Source organism: Chiloscyllium punctatum, chromosome 46, assembly GCF_047496795.1.
Source record: "Chiloscyllium punctatum isolate Juve2018m chromosome 46, sChiPun1.3, whole genome shotgun sequence".
NCBI classification, from domain to species: Eukaryota; Metazoa; Chordata; class Chondrichthyes; order Orectolobiformes; family Hemiscylliidae; genus Chiloscyllium; species Chiloscyllium punctatum.
Genome location: NC_092784.1, coordinates 32,888,662 through 32,911,115, shown reverse-complemented (window position 1 = coordinate 32,911,115; position 22,454 = coordinate 32,888,662). Strand labels below are relative to the sequence as shown.

General features: G+C 42.4%; 1 protein-coding gene across 1 annotated transcript in view; it reads left to right on the top strand.

Moving 5' to 3' along the window:
* The window catches only part of pkn1a (protein kinase N1a), a 197,017-nt gene that overhangs the window by 112,563 nt on the left and 62,000 nt on the right, over window positions 1-22,454 (top strand). The window contains exons 12-13 of the mRNA XM_072564263.1: window positions 16,159-16,267; window positions 19,371-19,435. Of these exons, the coding sequence (XP_072420364.1) occupies window positions 16,159-16,267; window positions 19,371-19,435 (174 nt within the window). The remainder of the gene's footprint in view (window positions 1-16,158; window positions 16,268-19,370; window positions 19,436-22,454) is intronic.

Genomic DNA, 22,454 nt, shown 5'->3' with positions numbered 1-22,454 from the left:
CAGGTTGTCCAGTTCCCCGGTGCCTCATCCTCTCACCAGGTCATCCTAGATGTCCTTTCCTTTTTCCAGGATCAAAGGCCCTGACCATTCTCCATCCTCCACCGCCATTCTGCATCTGTCTGAACCTCTGTTCGTATTGAATGTTTTTTACTTGAACTTTGCTCACAAGATCCAAGTTAAAAGGTGCTGCTGTGGAACCATTAAGGGTCATTAGATCTCCTGGCCTTTCTGTGGGATGAGCCATGCTCTTTGTTTGAGTCTTTGTGTGGTCCCTGAAGCTCACTTCTTTGTCTTGGTACATTCGTAACTCTTTTGATGTCCATTACTCCCCTAATTGTGGCCTGGAAAATTCAACCAGTTTGCTTCCAATTCCAATCCTCTCTTATCTGCATCTGAGAATAAGATAAAAATAAAGAAGATAAGAGCAGGGATAGACCATTTCACCAATCTGTGCCACCATTCGTTATGATCATGGCTGATCATAGAACTCAATCCTCTAATCCTGCTACTCCAATACCTTTAGCACCAAGAGCTATATCTACCTCCCTCTTGAAAACACTTAAATACTTAGTCTAAACCACTTTCTGTGACAGTGAATTCCACAGTCTCACCACTCTCTGAGTGAAGACATTTCTCCTCATCTCAGTCCTAAGGGATTCCTGTCATGTCAGGAATCAGTTGGTAAAAACTCTCCTTGTTCTCCCTCTATAACAAGAACATCCTTCTCCAGGTAAGGAGACAAAACTGTACACAGTATTCCAGGTGTGGCTTCACCAGTGCCTGGTATAAAAGCACCCACGTTTCTATACTCGGGGCCAGTTGTTATGAATTCCAACACCCAGTTTGCCGCCTTTTACAGCCTGCTGCCCCTACGCACTTACTTTCAGCAACTAGTGCATGAGGATAAATCTCGTGGAACATTGTCCCCTCTCAAATAATAATCCGTCTCCCTACTTATGCCACCAAACTGGATAACCTCACATTTTATCCACATTATCCTGCGCTTGCTATACATTTGTCCACTCACTCAGCCTGTTCAAAGCACACTGCAACATTTTTACATCCTCCTCACAACTCATCCTTCCACCCAGCTTTGTGGCATCTGCAAACTTTGGGATATTACATTTAATTCCCTGCTCTAGCTCATGAACATATATGGTGAATAGCTGGGGTCCTGGGACTGACCCCTGCATGACCCCACTAGGTATCACTCGCCATGCAGAAAAAGACCCATTTACTCCTACTCTGTTGTCTGTCTGCTCACACATTTTCTGTCTATCTCAATACACTCGCCCCAATTTCATGAGCTTTAATTTTACACATTAGTCTCTGATTTGGAACTTTGGATTTTCTGAAGGCTTTTGACAAATAAACCACATCCACAGGTTCCTCCGAATAACTCCACTAATTACACCCTCGAACATTCCCAGTAGATTTGTGAAGTATTATTTTCTTTGTAGAACATAGAACACAAAACCGTGTAGTGCAGCAACAGGCCCTTCAGCCAAACAGGAAGCCAAATCAAACTAATGCTTCCTGCCTGCCCTTGATCCATATCCCTCCATTCCTTGTATATTAATGCGCTCATCTAAAAGTCCTTTAAATGCCCTTATTATCTCTGCCTCCACCAGTGCATTCCAGACTCCTAAAACTCTGTCTAAAAAGAACTTGCCTCTTCCATCTCCAGTGAACTTCCCCTCTCACCTTAAATGAATGTCCCCTAGTATTAAACATTTCAATTCTGGGAAAAAGATTCTGACCATCAATTCTATCGATGCATCTCCTAATTATATAGACCTCGGTTAAGTCCCCCTGCAGCCTCCACCACTCCAGAGAAAACAACCCAAGGTTTTCCAGCCTCTCCTTCTAGGAATCCAGGCAGCATCCTGGTAAACCTCTTCTGTAGCCTCTCCAAAACCTCTGTATCCTTCCTGTAATGTGGTGACCAGAACTGAACACAGTATTCTCGAAGCATGGCCTAACCAAGTCTTATAAAGCTACAATGTGACATTGTGACTTTTGCGCTCAATTCCCTGACCAATAAAGGCAAGTATGCCACATGCCTCCTTTACCAGCCCTATCTACTTGCGTGACCACTTTCAGGGAGCTATGCACTTCAATCCTAAGACCTTTCTGTACATTGTTGCTGTTCAGGGTCCTGCCATTAACTCGATACTTTTCCCTAACATTTGCTGTCCTAAAGCGCAACACCTCACGCTTAGTCAATTAAACTCCATTTAGATTAAATTAGATTACTTACAGTATGGAAACAGGCCCTTCAGCCCAACAAGTCCACACTGACCTGCCGAAGCGCAACCCACCCAGACCCATTCCCTACATTTACCCCTGCCCCTAACACTATGGACAATTTAGCATGGCCAATTCACCTGACCTGCACATCTTTGGACTGTGGGAGGAAACCGGAGCACCCGGAGGAAACCCACGCAGACACGAGGAGAATGTGCAAACTCTACACAGTCTGGGGTGGGAAATGAACCCGGGTCCCTGGCGCTGTGAGATAGCAGTGCTAACCACTGTGCCCCCGTGCCGCCCATTTGCTGGTTCTTCACCCATATCTGCAACTGATCTATATCCCATTGAAACCTTTGACAGCCTTCTACACTATCCACAACTCCATCAATCTTGGTATCATCTGCAAACTTACTAACCCACCCCATTTTATTTTCATCTAAGTCATTTATACATATCAAAAACAGCAGAGGTCCCAGTACACATCCCTATGCAACACCAGTAGTCACGGACCTCCAACCTGCCAAACACCCTTCCATCGCTACCCTCTGCCTTCCATGGGCAAGCCAATTCTGAATCCACGTGGCCAAGTCACCGTGGATCCCATGCATCTTAACCTTCTGGATGAGCCAGCATGAGGGACCTTTTTGAAAGCCTGACTAAAATCCACGTAAACAACATCCACTGCTCTCCCCTTATCAATCCCTTTCATCGTCACCTCGAAAAACTCACTCATATTAGTCAGCTATGACCTGCCCTGCACAAAGCCATTCTGACTGTACCTCATTGGGCCATGCTTTTCCAAATGCATGTCAATCCTATCCCTAAGAATTTTTTCCAGTAGCTTTCCATCCACTGGTGTGAGACTCAGTGGTTTATGATTTCCTGGATTATCCCTCTTTCCCTTCTTGAACAAAGGAACAACATTAGCTACTTGCCGGTTCTCCGGGACCTCTCCATTGGCTAACGAGGATACAAAGATCTTTATCAGCAATCTCCTCTCTCGCCTCTTTCAACAATCTGGGGTCTTATCCACCTTAATGCCCTTCAAGAGACCCAACACCACTTCTTTCTTGATCGAAAATTTTGTGATGTATTGCTCCACACAAATCTCACTGTCCTCCATATCCTTTTCCTGGGTGAATACAGAGTACTCATTTCGGATCTCATCCACATCCTCTGACTTCAAGGACAAGTTCCCGCCTTTACCCTTGAGTGGTCCTACCTTCTCCCGAGTTTTCCTCTTGTTTTTAATGTATAGACAGAATGCCTTGAGATTGTCTTTAACCCAACTTGTCAAGGGCATTTCATGGATTTTTGAAATCTCAGCTGACTGTGTCTGATTCAATTACTGTTTCCTAAGTGCTGTGCTATAAAATCTTTTATAATGGACTCTTACACCTTGCCCAGAACTGACATCAGAGTCACTGGTCTATAATTCCCTGTTTTCTCTCCACCTCCCTTTTTAAAAAGTGGATTACATTAGCTAGCCTTCAGTCTGTTGGAACTGTTCAAGAGTCCAAAGAATCTTAGAAGATGACACCCAATGTATCCGTTATATCTAGGGAATTTCCTTAAGTACTCTGCGATGTAGATTATCAGGCCCTGGGGAATTATCCGCCTTCAATCTCATCAATTTTCATTTACTAATACAGGTTTACCGAGCTGGGAATTTGTGTTGCAGACCCCTGTCTAGGTGACATCCTCAGTGCTTGGGAGCCTCCTGTGAAGAACTTCTGTGATCTTTCCTCCGGCTTTTATAGTGGTTTGAATCTGCCGCTTCCGGTTGTCAGTTCCAGTTGTCCGTTGCAGTGGCCAGTATATCGGGTCCAGGTCGATGTGATTATTGATTGAATCTGTGGATGAGTGCCATGCCTCTAGGAATTCCCTGGCTGTTCTCTGTTTGGCTTGTCCTATAATGGTAGTGTTGTCCCAGTCAAATTCATGTTGCTTGTCATCTGCGTGTGTGGCTACTAAGGATAGCTGGTTGTGTCGTTTCGTGGCTAGTTGGTGTTCATGGATGCGGATCGTTAGCTGTCTTCCTGTTTGTCCTATGTAGTGTTTTGTGCAGTCCTTGCATGGGATTTTGTACACTACATTGGTTTTGCAAAATTCTGCTGTTTCTGACTGTAATTTTCATCAATCTTTTTCTCTGTACAAACCTATAGAAACTGTTACAATCAGTTTTTATAATCCTATAGAAACTGTTGGTCAGTTTTTATTATCCTATAAAAACGGTTGCAGTGAGTTCTTATAATCCTATAGAAACTGTCACAGTCGGTTTATATAATCATATATAAACTGTCACAGTCAGTTTTTGTAATCCTGTAGAAACTGTTGCAGTCAGTTTATAATCCTATAGAAACTGTCACAGTCAGTTTATATAATCATATAGAAACTGTCACAGTCAGTTTATATAATCATATAGAAACTGTCAGTCAGTTTATATAATCATATAGAAACTGTCACAGTCAGTTTTTGTAATCCTGTAGAAACTGTCGCAGTCAGTTTATAATCCTATAGAAACTGTCGCAGTCAGTTTATAATCCTATAGAAACTGTCACAGTCAGTTTATATAATCATATAGAAACTGTCACAGTCAGTTTATATAATCATATAGAAACTGTCACAGTCAGTTTTTGTAATCCTGTAGAAACAGTTACAGTCAGTTTATAATCCTATAGAAACTGTCACAGTCAGTTTATATAATCATATATAAACTGTCACAGTCAGTTTTTGTAATCCTGTAGAAACAGTTACAGTCAGTTTATAATCCTATAGAAACTGTCACAGTCAGTTTATATAATCATATATAAACTGTCACAGTCAGTTTTTGTAATCCTGTAGAAACTGTTGCAGTCAGTTTTTATCACCGTAGAGAAACTATTAGTCAGTTTTTACAATCCCAATGAAACTGTTGCTGTCAGTTTTATAATCCTATAGAAACAGTTACACACTGTTTTTATAATCCTATTGAAACTGTTGCAGTCACTTTTTATAATCCTATTGAAACTGTTAGTCAGTTTATATAATCTTATAGAAACTGTTACAGTCAGTTTTTATAATCAAAAAGAAACTTACTGTCAGTCTTTATAATCCTATAGAAACTGTTGGTCAATTTTTTTATAGTCCTGTAGAAGCTGTTGCAGTCAATTTATATAATCCTGTAGAAACTGTTACAATCCGTTTTTATAATCGCCTAGAAACTGTTATAATCAGTTTTTATAATTGTATAGAAACTGCTGCAGTCAGTTTTTATAATCCTACAGAAACTGTAGCAGTCAGTTTTTATAATCCTATATAAACAGTTACAGTCAGATTTTATAATCCTCTAGAAACTGTTACACTCACTTTTATAATCCTATAGAAACTGTCACAGTCTGTTTTTTTCTCAATCCTATAGAAACTGTTGCAGTCAAGTTTTACAATCCTCTCGAAATAGTCAGTTTATATCATCCTGTAGAAACCATTACAGTCAGTTTTTATAATCCTATAGAAACTGTTACAGTCAGTTTATATAATCCTGTAGAATCTGTTGCAGACAGTTTTTATAATCCTATAGAAACGGTTGCAGACAGGTTTTATAATAATTTAAAAACAGTTGCAGTTAGTTCTTATAATCCTATAGAAACCATTAGTCAGCTTTTACAATCCTATAGAAACTGTTGCAGTCAGTTTTTAAAAAATCATACAGAAACTGTTGCAGTCCGTTTTTACAATCCTACAGAAACTATTGCAGGAAGTCTTTATAATCCGATAGAAACTGTTGCAGTCAGTTTTTTCAATCCTATAGAAACAGTTAGTCTGTTTTTATACTCTTATAGAAACTTTACAGTCAGTTCTTTCAATCCTATAGAAACTGTTGCAGTCAGTTCCTATAATTCTATAGAAACTAGTAGTCAGTTTTTGTAATCCCATAGAAATGTTTGCAGTCAGTTTTATAATCAAAAAGAAACTGTTACTGTCAGTTTTTATAATCCTATATAAACGGTTGCAGACAGTTTTTATAATCCTATATAAACGGTTGCAGTCAGTCTTTCTAATCCTATAGAAACAGTTAGTCTGTTTTTATACTCTTAGAGAAACTTTACAGTCAATTCTTTCAATCCTATAGAAACTGTTGCAGTCAGTTTTTATAATCCTGTAGAACCTGTTTTTTATAGATAGTTTTATTGAAAGAATAAATTTTTAAAGTATTTTTATAGAATTGCAAAATCAATACATACTAGTGTATTCCTTTTTATAATATAAAAACAACACCAATCTAAAATTAAATAAATAAAATCCCCAACTAACTTCTGATCTATTCTACAAACAACCAAAACATAAAATAGGATATCAAACATTACTTACAGTAAACAACAAAATAATTAAATAACTAGATACATGCTCAAAAAAGATTTACATCAAGTCCTAATAGAACCTGTATTTTTCTGCGATTCCTCTTCCCTGGGGCCCCCAAACCAACCAGAACCATTACCACAGCTAAACAAGAGCCCTGGACAGTCTGGCCAAAATGTCTGTGCTGATGGAGCTCAAAAAGGGCTGCCATGCTTTATAAAATAATTCCGTTTTTTGGTGCACCGTATTCGTGAGGAAGTCAAGGGGGATATATTTCATGACTAATCCGTGCCAGTTTGAAAGCCCTGGGGGGGCCTTCGGATACCCAATTCACTAAAATATTTTTCCTTGCACAAAAGGAGCGGTTAGTAAATAATTTCCTCCCATTTACATCTAGGGAGGGAAGATTTGGAAAGCCAAAATTAGGGACGTTGGATCCGATCCAATCTCCATACCCAAAATCTCTGTCAAGGCATTTGCTACTCAATCCCAATATTTACAGATCTTATGGCATGTCCACAGTCAGTTTTTATAATCCTTTAGAAACTGTTGCAGTCAGTTTTTATATTCTGCGCAAGCTTACTCTCCTACTTTATTTGATTATTAATCAATACCTTGGCCCTTCTTTGACTTCTAAACTGTTCCCAATTCTCAGGTCTGATGTTGTTCTTCCCAGTTTGTATTCTATTTTTGCATCTAATTATATCTCTAACTTCCCTCGTAAGCCATGGTTTGGTTGTGGTTCTCTTTGCACTTTTGTGCCAAACAGCCATAAACAATTTTTGTAGTTCACCCATTCGCTCTTTGAATGTTTGTCATTGCCTATCCACTGTCATCCCTTTCAGTGACATTTCCCAATTCATCATCGCTAACTCACAGCTCAGACCCTAGTCTCAGTACAATCTACCTCACAGTCCATCTTGATGAAGAATTCTGTAGATGGTTGCTCATTGCCAAGGTGGGGGAGGGAGGGAGGGAGGGGGAGGTTTCTCTACCCCTTTACCCAATCTAAGATGCTCCTTTCCAACATGCATCTCTGATTTCCTGTTCGATAAGGTCAAGAGTTACATGACTCCAGGATGTAGCCCTAATGGGTTTATTTGAAAACGTTAGATACTAGACAAAGGAGTAGTGCTCTGAAAGCTCATGTTTTAAAATAAACCCATTGGATTATATTCTGGTATTGTATGATTTTTTAAAACTTTGTCCAAGCCAGTCCAACATCAGCATCTCCACATCATTCCTGTTTGATGCCATTCCCAAAATCACCAGCCTCCCAGTCCCTTCCTCCATTTCTCCATTCTCCAGTTTTTAGGGACACTATGTCTATTAATGCCTGTGATAAGCTCACTGACTGCCACAGTTACTTTGATTCCACTCTGCTTCCTATAAATACTGTGTTCTATTCTCAAAGTTTCCCTATCTCTGTTTCATCAGTGTAGCAATGTTTCCTCTCGTACCAAAACTTCCAAATTGTGTTGAGTTTTCTTCAGTCAAGGGTCTCTGACCATTCCACGTGCTGTACCATGTTATCTCATTAAACTGAAGTTCTGCTGATGCATTAGGAATGAGCAAGCAGTGTTAGTGTTTTTATCACAGCACATGATTGCCATGGCCCTTTATGGTGACCCCTTGCTCTTAACCATTCCCCTCCCTCTGAGAATATTAACAGAGCTCCCTACAGCCCCAGTTTCCAAACTATATCCCTGTGCCATTGGTGCCACCTCCATACCAGCACCACACACATCTCTCTACCTCCGTTTTTAAATAGTGGAGTTACATTAGCTCCTCAGTCATCCCTCCCTTTCCTTGTACATATTCCCATGTGAGGGCAGGAGATAGATCTTCCAGGTTTCAACATTTCCGTTCCCATATTGAGGACTGGAGAGACCTGTATATCTTCCAGGTTAAATTGTGATGTATTTCTTCCAGTTTAGTCTTCTGTCTTTGCAAACTACAATGTGAACTCCTCTGCATTGGAAAGACGAAATGCATATTGGCAGCAACCACCAAACAAATCTGCAGCTGGGAGGTTTACCCTGAGCTATCAGTCACTTTAATTTTCCATTGTCCCCAGACCTTCTGCCCTTGACCTCTTACACTATTTAAATAAGTTCAAGTGAGCTTAAGGAGGGACATTGTTCGAAGAAAAATGTCTCAGCCTTCTGGCTTCAGCATTAAATCTAACCGCTTTGGATCTTCCCTGTTGCACCCAGTTTTTCAGACAGGGGAGCTGCATGGAGAGTGTGTAGCAGGGCCACTGGGTGTGGAAGACATGTCACCTGGTCTTACAGTCCCTGATATCCTCCTGTCTTTCCAGATCATCTTCCTGAGACATGGAGATTTCTCTTGGTTGAAGAATTTCCATGCTATTAATCTGCTCGAGCTATTTTAAACTTTTGTTGGACCCGTTTATTACCCCATGGCCACTTGTACCAAGATGCCACTGGACAGTTAATCGCTCCTGCTCTTGATCTTCTCTTTTGTTTTCTCCTTGCTCTATTTGCTGGCTCTGTTATCTCTTAATATCGCCCAGGTCTAAGGAAAGACTATCAGCCTGGAACATTAGCTCTGTTTTCTCCTCTCTCTTCACAGACATTACCAGAGCTGCTCAGCATTTCCAACATTTTCTTTCATGAAAATGAATTAACTTCCTCCTTTAGTTGTGCAGATTGTGTTAAAATGTAATTGTGAGGTTATGCGACATTCCAGTAATTTTTCTGCAGCCTATTTCCTTTTGAGCAGATTGCTGAGTCCAGTCTGTACCAGGAAAGGTCTTTTCCTCCTCCTGGTCATATACAAAGCTATAAGGGGCATGAATAGAGTGAATAGTCAGCAACTTTTTTTCAGGATGGTGATGTCAAATAATAGAGGCATAGGTTTAAGGTGAGGGGACAGTTTTAAAAGAGATGTGTGAGGACAGACTTTGGCACAGTGAGTAGTATGTGTCTGGAATGTGCTGCCAGGGGAAGAACTTTATAAATTAACAAAGATGGTATATAGGCAAGTTTAACAAAATGTAAGAGGCACATGTGAAGACACAGGGAATAGAGGGATATAGACCCTGTGCAGGCAGATGGGATTGGTTTAGAATAACATCACGGTCAGTGCAGCCATGAGAGCTCGAAGGGCCTGTTCCTGTGCTGTACCGTGTTATCTCATTAGACTGAAGTTCTGCTGATGCATTAGGAATGAGCAGTGTTAGTGTTTTTATATGTTTCTACAAGATTCCCCCTCATTCCTCTCAATTCCAATGACGATAATCCCAGTCCATTCAGTCTCTCCTCACAAACCAACCCCCTCAGCGTCAGAATCAACCCTGTGAACCCCCTCTGCAGGGTAGGAAAAGCTGCAGTCTGCCTGACCAGATCCCAAAATATGAGGGTGCGTATTTCTCCTTTCAACCCTCGAATTAGTTGTTTGCTGTCTGCCCCACAACCCCGTATGCTGTCAGTTTTAATGGGTTCACTTCACCCACCCACCCCTCATCCTTTTTTTTAACAATTATTTGTTCACGGGATATGTTGCTGTCTAGGCCATCATTTATTGTCCATCACTAATCACCCAGAGGGTGGTTAAGAGTCAACCACATTGCTGTGGGTTTGGAGTCCTATGTAGGGCAGACCAGGTAAGCTTGACAAATGTTCTTCTGTACAGGACGTTAGAGAACAATCCAGGTGTACAACGGGGTCCTAGTGGGTTGGTGTACGTAGATTTCCAAAAGGCCTTCGACAAGAGGCTGCTGATAAAGATGTATGGCATTATGGGTAAAGTATTAGCATGGATAGAGGATTGGTTAACGAACAAGAAACAAAGAGTGGGTATAAATGAGGGCTATTCTGGCTAGCAATCGGTGACTCGTGCTGGGTCTCAGAGATCAGTGTTGGGACCACTGTTATTCACAACTTATATGGATGATTTGGAGTTGGGGACCATGTATAGTCCGAAACGTCGATTCTCCTGCTCCTTGGATGCTGCCTGACCTGCTGCGCTTTTCCAGCAACACATTTTCAGCTCTGATCTCCAGCATCTGCAGTCCTCACTTTCTCGTCGACCATGTATAGTGTGTCAACGTTTGCAATGACACTAAGATGAGTGGCAGAGCAAGGTGTGCAGAGGACTGAAACTTTGCAGAGGGATCTGGACACTTTGAGTGAGTGGGCAAAGGGAGTGAGTGGCAGGTGGAATACAATGTTAATAAATGTCAACTCATCCATTTTGGTCGGAGTAACAGTAAAAAGGATTATTGAGTGGTAAAAAGTTGCAGCATGCTGCTATGACAGAGGGACCTGGGTGTCCTTGTACATGAATCACAGAAGGTTGGCCTGCAGGGACAACATGTAATTAGGAAGGCCAATGAAATGTTGTCCTTCATTGCTAAAGGGGTTGGGTTTAAAAGCAGGGAGGTTATGTTACAGCTGTACAAGGTGCAGGTTGAGGCCACACCTGGAGTAGTGGGTACAGTTTTGGTCTCCTTACTTGAGAAAGGACGTACTGGCACTGGAGGGGGTTCACAGGGTTGATTCTGACGCTGAGGGGGTTGGTTTGTGAGGAGAGACTGAATGGACTGGGATTATAGTCATTGGAATTGAGAAGAATGAGGGGGAATCTTGTAGAAACATATAAACTTATGAAGGGAATAGATAAGATAGAAATAGTGAGGACGTTTCCACTGGCGGGTGGAACTAGGACATGAGGGCATCGCCTCAAGATTAGGGGGAGCTGATTTAGGACTGAATTGTGAAGGACCCTCTTCACCCAGAGGGTTGTAAATCGATGGAATTCCCCGTCCAGGGAAGTAGGTGACACAACTTCAGTAAATGTTTTAAAGGGAACGTAGATTGTTTTTGAACAATAAAGGAATAAAGGGTTATGGTGCGAGGGTGGGTAAGTGGAGCTGAGTCCAGGAAGAGATAAGCCATGAACTTATTGAATGGTGGAGCAGACTCGAAGGGCCGAATGGCCTACTCCTGCTCCTGGTTCTTAGAACCAGATGGGTTTTTGCAACAATCGAAAGTGGTGAAGTGTTAAGTAGATGTCTATAAGTACACCTTTCAACACATGGTTGTAATTTCTTATTCTGTAACATTTTGTTGAGGCTGAATTTTTTACATTCATTTAAAAGTATGAGAAAACGGGATCATTTTCCCTTTTTGAGTCTCACCTCCAGACTACATGATCTAGACTCCTGAACCTCTCTCCACATCTCCGCACCCCGAAGTTTGAAATACATTGAATGAGAGGAGCACATCCTAAGTTTGTTGACAATACAATCCTGGGTAAGAAGGTAACCTTCGAGAAGGAGTTAGAGTTTTCAAAGGAATATACCAATCAAATGTTTGCCAGCCACAGATGTCGACCTCTAATGAATGAATTAAAAAAGGCAAGTCAAGTAAATGGGAAAGAGGATGACAAGTGGAGCATGATGTGGAGATATGAGGTTTTTTGCTGTACTAGAAAGCAAGGAAAAACTGATTTATTAATGGGGAGAAACTATCAGTGCTGATGATCAGGGGGATTTAGGTGTCCTGTACAGACAACACAGAAGATTCATGTGTTGATACAGCCAGGAGTTGGTAGCAAAATGTATGTTGCCCATCATTCCAGGGGATTAGAGAATGAGAGGAAGAATGCAGTTGAACAGGGTTTTGGTGCGTCCTAGTTATCGTTCTTGGGTGAAAAGAATACGCCTTGGAGGGAAGTGCACGAAAGGTGCACTGTATTGATTCCCAGGCAGAGAGGGTTATCAGATGAGCAGTTGCATAAAATGTGCCTATACTGTCTAAAGGCTAGAAGAACAAGAGTTGATTTCATTCAAACTTGGAAGATTCTAAGAGAGTTTGACAGGTTAGATGGTGAAAGACACTTTGTCCTGACTATAGAGTCTAAAACTAGGAAACATGAAATCATCTCAAGGGGATATTATTTCAGACTGAGATGAGGAGAAATGTCTTTGTGCTTGTCAATCTTTGTGAATTCCCTACCCCAGAGAGCAGTGGGTTTTTAACCATGAAACATTGTTGTGATTGACATTAATAGATTTTGAGCTTTTGAGAGTATTGAGTGATGATGGGATCAAGTGAGGAAGTGCATTTCAGATGCAGGATCATTTATGATCTTCCTAAATGTGAGAGCAGGTTCAAGAGATTGGACTGCTTATCCCTACTATTTCTTATCTTTGGTTATCACACTCTCCCCTGCCTCTATAATGAGTTGACTTCATCGGTGTAGTTTAGTACTGTTTTCCAGGTGTGCTATACCATGTCTCAAAAGTATACCATTTAATATCCCTGTCATACTGATACCCAGTCAATGGGCCCTGTTTGCTCTTTGCTGCACTCGTTACCTTCGGTTCTGCCTGCTGCCTTATTTATTGGGCAATTAGAGGTGAAACCTTTCCCATGTGTAGTGTTTTCTCTGATTCCAGAATAGCTTTATCTTCATAAATACAACATGTATAGCTGTATAAATGCTTACTCTCTCACTGGTTCAGTACATGGCATCAGGAATTAACTTCCTTGTCATTTAGTTCTTTTGTTTAAATCATAGCTCTTCATACTTCCATTACGACATCTCCATTTGCATTATTCCTTTTTATTCAGTTCATGGGATGTGGCCATCGCTAACAAGGCACTTATTGCCCATCGCTAAATGCCCTATCCAAGGCTGCCTTCCTGAATTAATAGAACCATGTGCCCTAGGTAGGCTCACTGCTTGGCGACGGAGAGAGACTAGACCCAGCTTCACTGAAGGAATGGTGATGTATTTCCAAGTCGGGATGGTGAGGAGCTTGCAGGTCGAGGTGTTTTCATGTATCTGCTGCCCTTGTCCTTCGAGATGGTAGTGGTTCTGGTTTTGGAAGCTGCTGTTTAAGGAGCCTTGGTAAATTTTGCAGTGTTCTGTGAATGGTAAACGCTGCCGTTACTGAGTGTCAGTTGTAGTGAATGCCAAAGGTGCTCAATATCGAGAAATAGTATATCAAAACAAAGAGATCATTGTTGAAGTTTCTAAATTTCTGGATTAATGTGGGCAGTTCTGGGCACCACATTTCAAGAAGACCGATAACCAAGTGGCACAAAAAGTGGTTCACCAGGATGACAACACTCTTGAAGAGTGGCTGCTAAAACTGCAGCTGTTCTGCTGGATCAGAGAAGGTCAGGAGTGACCAAGTCAGCTGTTTTCAAGGCTGTGAGGTTTTGATGACGTACTGAGAGAGACTGAGATCCTCTGGTGAAGTAGATCAGAGACCAGAGGACATTTAACGTCATAGACAAGTTATGAAAGGGGACATGAGAATTTGTTTGTCACCCAGAGATGTTGGGAACTTGAATGCTGCACCTGAAAAGATGATGGAGGCTGATTCCATAAATAATTTTGTAAATACTAGGAAGTTGGACGGTGTATCTGAGGAACTTTGTGTATTGGATACAAAGTGGGGCTATGGGACTGAGCAGAGATGTATTTCAAAAGTGTTAGCACAAGCATAATGGGCTGAATGGTGGCTTCCTGTGTCTGAGTTTTCTGTAGTTCTGAGCCATAGTCATAGAGCACACAAACAGTCCCTTCGCTCCAACTCATCCAGGCCAGCCAGATATCCTAATCTAGTCCCATTGGCCAACACTGGGCCCATATCCCTCCATACCCTTCCTATTCATATACCCATCCAGATGCCTCTTAAATCTTGTAATTGTACCAGCCTCCACCACATCCTCTGGCAGCTCATTCCATACGTGCACCACCCTCTGCGTGAAAAAGTTGTCCCTTAGGTCCCTTTTTAAATCTTTCCCCTCTCACCCTAAACCTATGCCCTCTAGCTTTTGACTCCCCTATCCTGAGGAAAAGACTTGGCTATTTACCCTCATGATTTTATAAACCTCTATAAGGTCACCCCTCAGCCTCTGATGCTCCAGGGAAATCAGCCCCAGCCTGTTCAGACTCTCCCTGTAGCTCAGATGCTCCAACCCTGGCAACATCCTTGTAAATCTTTTCTGCACCCTTTCAAGTTTCACAACATCTCTCCGATAGGAGGTAGAACAGAACTGAATGTAGTATTCCAATAGTGGCTGACCCAGTGTCCTGTACAGCTGCAGTGTAACCCCCCAACTCCTGTACTCACTCCACTGAGCAATGAAGGCAAGCAGAACAAACACCTTCCTCACTACCTTGTCAACTGTCACTCCACCTTCAAGGAACTTTGAATCTGCACCTAACCCTAAGCCATTCTTAACTGGAAGATTTATTTTTTTTTCTTGAGAGGATCCACTTGTTCCTCAGGCCCTGCTGCTCCTGACTGTTTTCCCCGGGGCTCCTTCACAGCCTGCTTGATGTTTCACTGCTACATAACCATTAGTCAGCAGTTCCTGTTCCTGTTCCTGATTGGGTGACCTCTACCACCAAGACAAAGTAAGCATGTGCAGAGGATGACTAAATCTGAGCTGCTGAGTCTCAGTTTTGCAGGATGGTACATTTTTAAAAAAAAAGGCTGTTCTCTTTCTTACCTGCTCTTCACCCTTGCCACTCCCTCTACCCCCTTGGCCCAGGTGGTTTCATCTGCGTGGGTTTGTTTGGGATAACATCCTTGATATGAGAAAAAAACACAAGATGCAACCATCATGGAGAGTAGACTGGACTCAGTATGGATTGAAATAAAGGGTTGGTCACACGAATGAGGGAAGGGCTGGGGATGTAGTTTATATGGACTTTAGGAAAGGCAACCCACATGGAAGATTGATACAAAAGTTAACATCGTAAGAGCTAAAGATACAAAAGCTAAATTCAGGGTGGGCTGGCTAGATGAGTACAAAACTGGCTTGGTCAGAGAAGACAGGCTAGTGGTGGAAGGATGCTCTTCAGAATGGAGACCAGTAACTAGTGATGTTCCACAGGGATCAGGTCTCAGGTCCTCTTGTTTGTAGTAAATATAAATGATCTGGAGGAAAATGTGAGTGGTCTGATTAATAATTTGCAAATGACATGAAGATTGGTGGAGTTGATCGTGCTGATGACTGTGAAAGGATTCAACAGGATATAGACATAAGACTTGGGCACAGAAATGGCAGATGGAGTTTAATCCAGACAAATGTGAGGTGATGCATTTTGGAGGATCAAATTTAGGTGCGAATTATGGTGTAATTGGTAGAACCCTGAGGAACACTAACATACAGATAAATCTGGGTGTGCAGGCCCACACTTCCCTAAAAGTGACCAGATGGTGATGATGAAGACATATGGCATGCTTGCCTTCATCGGCCAGGGCATGGAGTACAAGAGTTGGCAAACCACTTTGTTAGGCCGCATTTGGAATGTTGTGTGTAGTTTCAGTTCCCACACTATCGAAGGACGTGGAAGCTTTGGAGAGAATGCAGAAAACGTTCCCCAGGATGTTGCCTGGTCTCGAGAGGCATCGGCTGTGAGGAAAGATTAAAAAGACTAGGATTGTTTTCACTGGGGAGAAGGTAGCTGAGAGGAGACCTGATAGAGGTCTGTGCAATTGAGAGGGTGGATATTCAGAGGCATAAATGGAGCTGAATGGACCTCTACATACTGACAGAACTTGTGTATTTCCAGAGACTTATCGTTTGAAAAGTTGTCCTTTGATATGGATGAGCCATCGAGCACACCTCGAAAAGCTTCATTGGAGTCGAGGAGCAGTACCAATGGTGATAGGACAACACAGGTTCGAAGCTATTCTGGTCTTTCACAATCTTATTTGATGAAAATGTTGTTTGCTTATGAATTGATACAGTTACTAAATATCGTGGTAAACACAAACTTTCATATTTCTCTCAGCTGGATTCATGTCCATTTTGCTTACAATACAATGAATTACTCCTGTTGGGCTCAACAGCATTGTACGTATAAAAGCCACTGATAATATCCTATGAGCCTGACTCTGCTGCTTTTCATTTTGAGCACTCTGCAGTCTTTGGCATATTTAATCCTGGCCTGTGCTTTGGATCCATTTCCATGCCAGGATTAAGAGTGCCTATTTCCAGTTCTGTAACGCTACCTGAATTTGGCCTGCCATGAATCATTAATTGATGAAACCATCAGCCACGTCCTTGTTACCTTCAAACGTATTCTTTGTCATTGTCCACATTCTCGGCTTTGTAAATGTGAGATCCCAGCCAAACATCGGCTGAGAATAACTTCTTTTCATGGGGTGTAAGCATCAATGTCAAACCCACCATTGTCACTTGCTGCTAATTGACCCTGAATGGATGGCTTGCTTGGCTATTTTCAGAGGTCAGTTAAGAGTCAACCATATTTCTGGTTTGACCCAACAAGTTCATACCGACCCTCCGAAGAACAGCCCACCCAGACCCATTCCCCTACCCCATATTTACCCTTGACTAATGCACCTAACACAATGGGTAATTTAGCATGGCCAGTTCACCAAACCTGCACATCTTTGTGACTGTGGGAGGAAACCCATGCAGACACGGGGAGAATGTGCAAACTCAACACAGACAGTCGCCCGAGGCTGGAATCGAACCTGGGACCCTGGTGCTGTGAGGTAGCAGTGCTAACCACTGAGCCACCGTGGGTCTGTAGTCAAGTATAGGCCCAATCGGGCCTTCTGTTAAAGGACATTGTTTTTCCTAGATTGCCAGTTGAGTGGCTGATCCTGTTATTCATCTACAACCTGTCACTTGACAATGTCATTCAAACCACTGCATTAATTGTTGCACTGACATTAATGTTGTCCAGCATTAACTCTGCTCATCAACCCCTGCATTGTTGATCAGGGATCAGACTGCTATCCTACACTTACACTTCGATAAGCAGATCTTTCCTCCAGTTGAATTTTGGTGCCCACTGGGAAGCTAGTACATAACTGCTACAAGATTTAATTGTATAATAAAGACAAATCTTGGGTACTTTAAGACCTTGGATCTTGTGTAGAATTTGTTCTTTTTTTTTTCAGGCTTTTAAAATCCAAATCTCCTGTCATCTAATTACAACTTGATTTCCCTCCATATCTCCTATTCCCTTCAACCTTTACTGCACTACAAGCCTTTCATATTGCCTTCTCAATGAAGATGTAATTGTGCATTGATTGAGCGATTTTTTTGGAAGGTGTTTTGGTGCGACTGTATAGAAATAAATGCGAATGTGATTACTAATATTTTTGTGGTTCCAGAAAAGAGGTTGCACTTCTATACCATTTTTATTTGTATCTCTCATGTTCTCCAATATAGTCTGTCATACTGCAGTGTTACAGGCAGCTCCAGGTATGGGATACACCCCTGCAGTATGCATGGATATAAAGCTACAGTCCCACTTCCGTTAATGCAGAGCTATCTTATTGGCATCTGTGTAATATAGTTTTCTCACTGTTGTATAGCTTTTGTTCATTTGTGTGTTATTTGTCTTAGTAAATTAGTTCTGGTATGGGTTGCATCTTTCTTTCTTGTAGCTGGGGTTATTTGCTATCTTAGCTTTAGTTGCATTAACCTATTGATGTACTGATATTGCCTGCCCTGTGAATGCCCTGCTAGCTTTTACTGGCATATCTTTTCAGGGAATTCAAGGTGAATGGTGCTTTTGAATTACATACTTTTCCTTCAGTCCCTTCCTGTACCTTTAAAGGCAGGTGGCTTGCCCTTCTGTCCCTTCCTGTATCTGCAGATGTGGGGCAGGCATCTTTGTGTTTCCCTTGATGTACCTGATTCTGCTATTGAGTCGGTCTAAGCGTGTTTACCAGCACCCTTTACTGTTCACCAGACTTGTTCTGGAATGGCAGGGATGTCCCATTTGAATTATCCTCGAGATTCTGTGCCTTCTGGTCCTGCTTCACAGCTACCTGATGAAGGAGCAGCACTCTGAAAACTAGTGTTTCCAAATAAACCTGTTGGACAATAACCTGGTGTTGTGGGATTTTTAACTATTTGGATTGGACAAACTGTACCGGTGTTCTCTAGAATTTCACAGAATGAGAGGAGATCTCATTGCAACCGACAAAATGCTTCGAGCAGGGTAGATGTTTTTAGGGGTGGATCTAGAAAGAGACAAACTTTCAAATTAGTGGGGTTGACACTTGGGACAGAGCTGAAATGTTACTTTTACTCAGAGGGTTGTGAATCTTTGGAATTCTTACCCCAAAAGGTTATGAAAGTTCTGTGGGGAGAAAAAGGCTTTGAACTGGGTGTTGAGCAATGATGCTGTTGTGTGACAGAGCAGGCTTGGTGGCCTACTCTTATGCTGCTGTGAATCCGAGAAAGATTTTGCACTTGATTTACCTATTTTATGGCTGAGATCAGCTTGCTCACTTTCGGTAAGTGCTTGATCAGTTTTGTCTCCAGAGATTTCTTTTTTGGTCATTGGAGTGTCAGATGTATGGAACCGGGCTGCCTCCAAGCCGAAGAACCCAAGCTGCTGAGAAATGTACACTTGTAGAGCTTCTCTCTCAATGGACAGGGATATACTGCACCCTCCTAACCTCTGCACATGTTTCTGCAGCTTGGCCTCTCTTTATAACGGTAAAGATTATTGCTTTGTAAATGTAAAGCCTTAAGTTTTCTGTTTAAGAGAGGGAAGGGAATCTGTTAATGTATATCATTTGTGTGTTTAATTATACTCTGCTGCATGTTATCTGGGGGCTCAGCCATGCTCATGTTGATAGGAGGAGGCTGAATGAGGGTTTGTTGGTTGGACACTTTTTGCAATTGATGTATTTCTAGCTGGTAAGTTTATGTAGCTCTGTTCATTTTTCACATCCTGACTGTAGTCTTCTCCTGTCCAGTGCTGCTCTTATTGCTTCTATTTCCCTTTTCCAGACTGATGTCACTCAACCAGGAAAGCAGATTCCATCTGCGTCCGAATTGGATGGTCACCAGCAAAGGTACATTTGATTCACTGCACCTTTGGGTCAGTCCCAGGAAAAGGGCAGTTCTCTGTGTTGGTGAAATGTTTTGGGCAAGGTTGGTGTTTCTTGCTGTTTCCTGATTGTCTTGAGGAGTGAGGTTGGACCCATGTGAAGAGCAGGCAACCGTCTGAAGAACGGAGTTGTTTGCTGAGGTAATTTCCGAGGGTTCAGTATGGAGCTGAGAATCCTGTAAGGGCCAGATTGTATTGGGACAGCAAGTCTTCCTTCCTGAATGCGAAGTAGAGACCGAGAGAGCTTTTAATAACAGTCCAACAGCTTCAAGGTAACTTCAACTCCGTTTAGAATCATAGAATCCCTACAGTGTGGGAGCAGGCGATTTGACCCTCTGAAGAGCATCCCACCTAGACGTGCCCCCCCCCCACTCTATTCCTGCATTTCCCATGGCTAATCCTCCTACCCTGCACATCCCTGGACACTACAGGCAATTTAGGATGGCCAAACCTCCTAACCTGCACATCTTTGGACATTGGTGTGAAACCAGAGCCGCCAGAAGACACTGGGAGAATGTGCAAACTCAGCACAAACAGTTACCCATGGGTGGGATTGAGCCCAGGTCCCTGGCACTGTGATGCAGCAGTGCTAACCACTGAGCCACCATGCCAGCTTAAATTCTCAAACTAACAAAGTGGAATTTGAATTCATGTTGCTGGAAAACTGACTTCAAATGGGTTATTATAGCAATCAGTGATAGCTTAATGGTCACCATCGGTGATGTTATCATTCAGTTACAGAATTTATTAATTGAATGTGAATTCCACCAGCTGCCATGATGGGATTTAAAACCATGTTCCTAGAAAACTAATTTCGAATCCCACATTGCAGCTGGTGGAATTAAATTTAGTTAATAAAATCTTGAATTGAAACTAGTTTCCATGATAGTGACCGTGATACTCCCATCAATTGTCGCAAAAGCCCATCTGGTTCACTCATGTTCCCTCAGGAATGAAATCTACTGTCTTCACCTGATCCGGCCTACATGTAACACCATACCCACAGCAACGTGGTTGGCTTTTAACTACTGTCTGAATTGGTTAACCAAACTATCGTGAGGTACCTAACAGCTAAGATGTCTCAACATAGGATTGAAACTGGATGCACCACCATTGACCTGGGCACCAGAAATGGCAATATGGAATCAGCTTTATTGATCCTTACCAGCATCCCCTGTTTTGGGCCAAAGAGCTGTCGAAAAAGCTATGTCTTGTCCTACCAGCTCAATAAACCGAGCCAAGGAACCATGTGGGAGGAGTTCCCTGATGGTCCTTCATATTTACTCCAGACCCCATGAAGTGTTGTGGCATCAAGACAAACATGGGCAAAGAAACGTTGTTATGTGTACCACACACCGCACCCCTTCAACTGGCAATTCAGTATTTTGCTGCACTGATTGGAGGAAACACTGAAGGTGGCAATGTACTTGGGGGGGGGGGGGGGGGGGACTTCAGTGTCCATCAGCAAGAGTGGCTCCGGTGCACACTTGGTGGTCATGTCCCAAAGGGTGTTGTTGACTGACTAGATCTGCAGCAAGTGGTGAAGGATTCAACACGAGGGAGGAACGTACTTGACCTCATCCCCACCAATCTGCCTGCATCGCCAAGAGTTAGCTCGTCTATCCTTCACTTTGTGGATAGCCTGTATTGTGTGATAAGGCTTTATCACCATGATGAATGGGATAGACTTTGAATAGGCGTGGCAACCAAAGGCTACACATCAATGAGGTACTGTGGGTCATCGGAAGCAGCAGAATTGTATTCCAACACAATCTGCAATGTCATGGCCTGGTATATCTCCCAATCCACCTTTATCATAAAGCCAGGGGATCAGCCCTAATTCAGTGAACAGTGTAGGAGGGCATGTCAGGAGCAGCACCAAGCAGAACGAAAAATGAACTTAGCTCACCTTGATGAAGGAGCAGCACTCTGAAAACTTGTGATTTTAAATCAACCAGTTGGATAAGAACCTGGTGTTGTGTACCTTCTGACTTTGTCCACCCCATCATAAAAATGAATGCTATAACATCCCAAACAGCATAAGCATTATACATTAGACAGAGCTAAGCAATCCCATAACCAATTAATCAGATCAGAGCTCGATCATATCCAGTCATGAATAATGGTGGACACTTGAGGAGGAGGCTCCATAAGTATCCCATCTTCAGTGATGGGGGAGCCCAGTGGTGGGCTCAACAGTACACAAGATGAGATGTTCAAGGGCGTTATCATCACTGTATCCCTCACTGTTGACATCCTTGCAGTTACCAATGGTCAGGAACTGAACTGGACTAACCGTATAAATACAATGACTACAAGAGCAGGTCTAACTCTAGAAATCCTGCAGCAAGGGACTCCCCACCTAACTCTCCAAAACCTCCATCCACAGACACAAGTCAGTCGTGTGATGAAATACTCCCACTTCCCTGAATGTGAACAGGTCCAGCAACACTCAAGATGTTTGACACCAAGCTGCCATTTGACTGACTCCACATTCCCAGAGAATACTGGATAAATCCGGCAGGTCTGGCTGCAGCTGTGGAAAAAGAAACAGAATAAACATTACTTGTCTGATATAACATCTTCAGATTTGAAGAGGAGACCTACTGTCTCACAACATTAACTCTGTTTTTCTCTCAGCAGATGCTGCCAGACCTTCTGAGTTTCTCCAGAATTCTCTGAATTTGTTTCAGATTTCCACCATGTATAAAAGTAAAATGAGGAAAGTTTGTAGACTCTGGGTTTAGATTCAGTGGAGTTCAGAAGGATGAGGGGGGATCTAATTGAAACATACAGAATACTGAATGGCCTGGACAGAGTGGATGTTGGGAAGATGTTCCCATTGGGAGGAGAGATTAGGACCTGAGGGCATAGTCTTAGAGTAAAGAGGAGACCTTTTCGAACAGAGATAAGGAAAAACTTGTTCAGCCAGAGAGTGGTGAATCGATGGGATTCACTGCCACAGAAGATGGTGGAGGCCATGT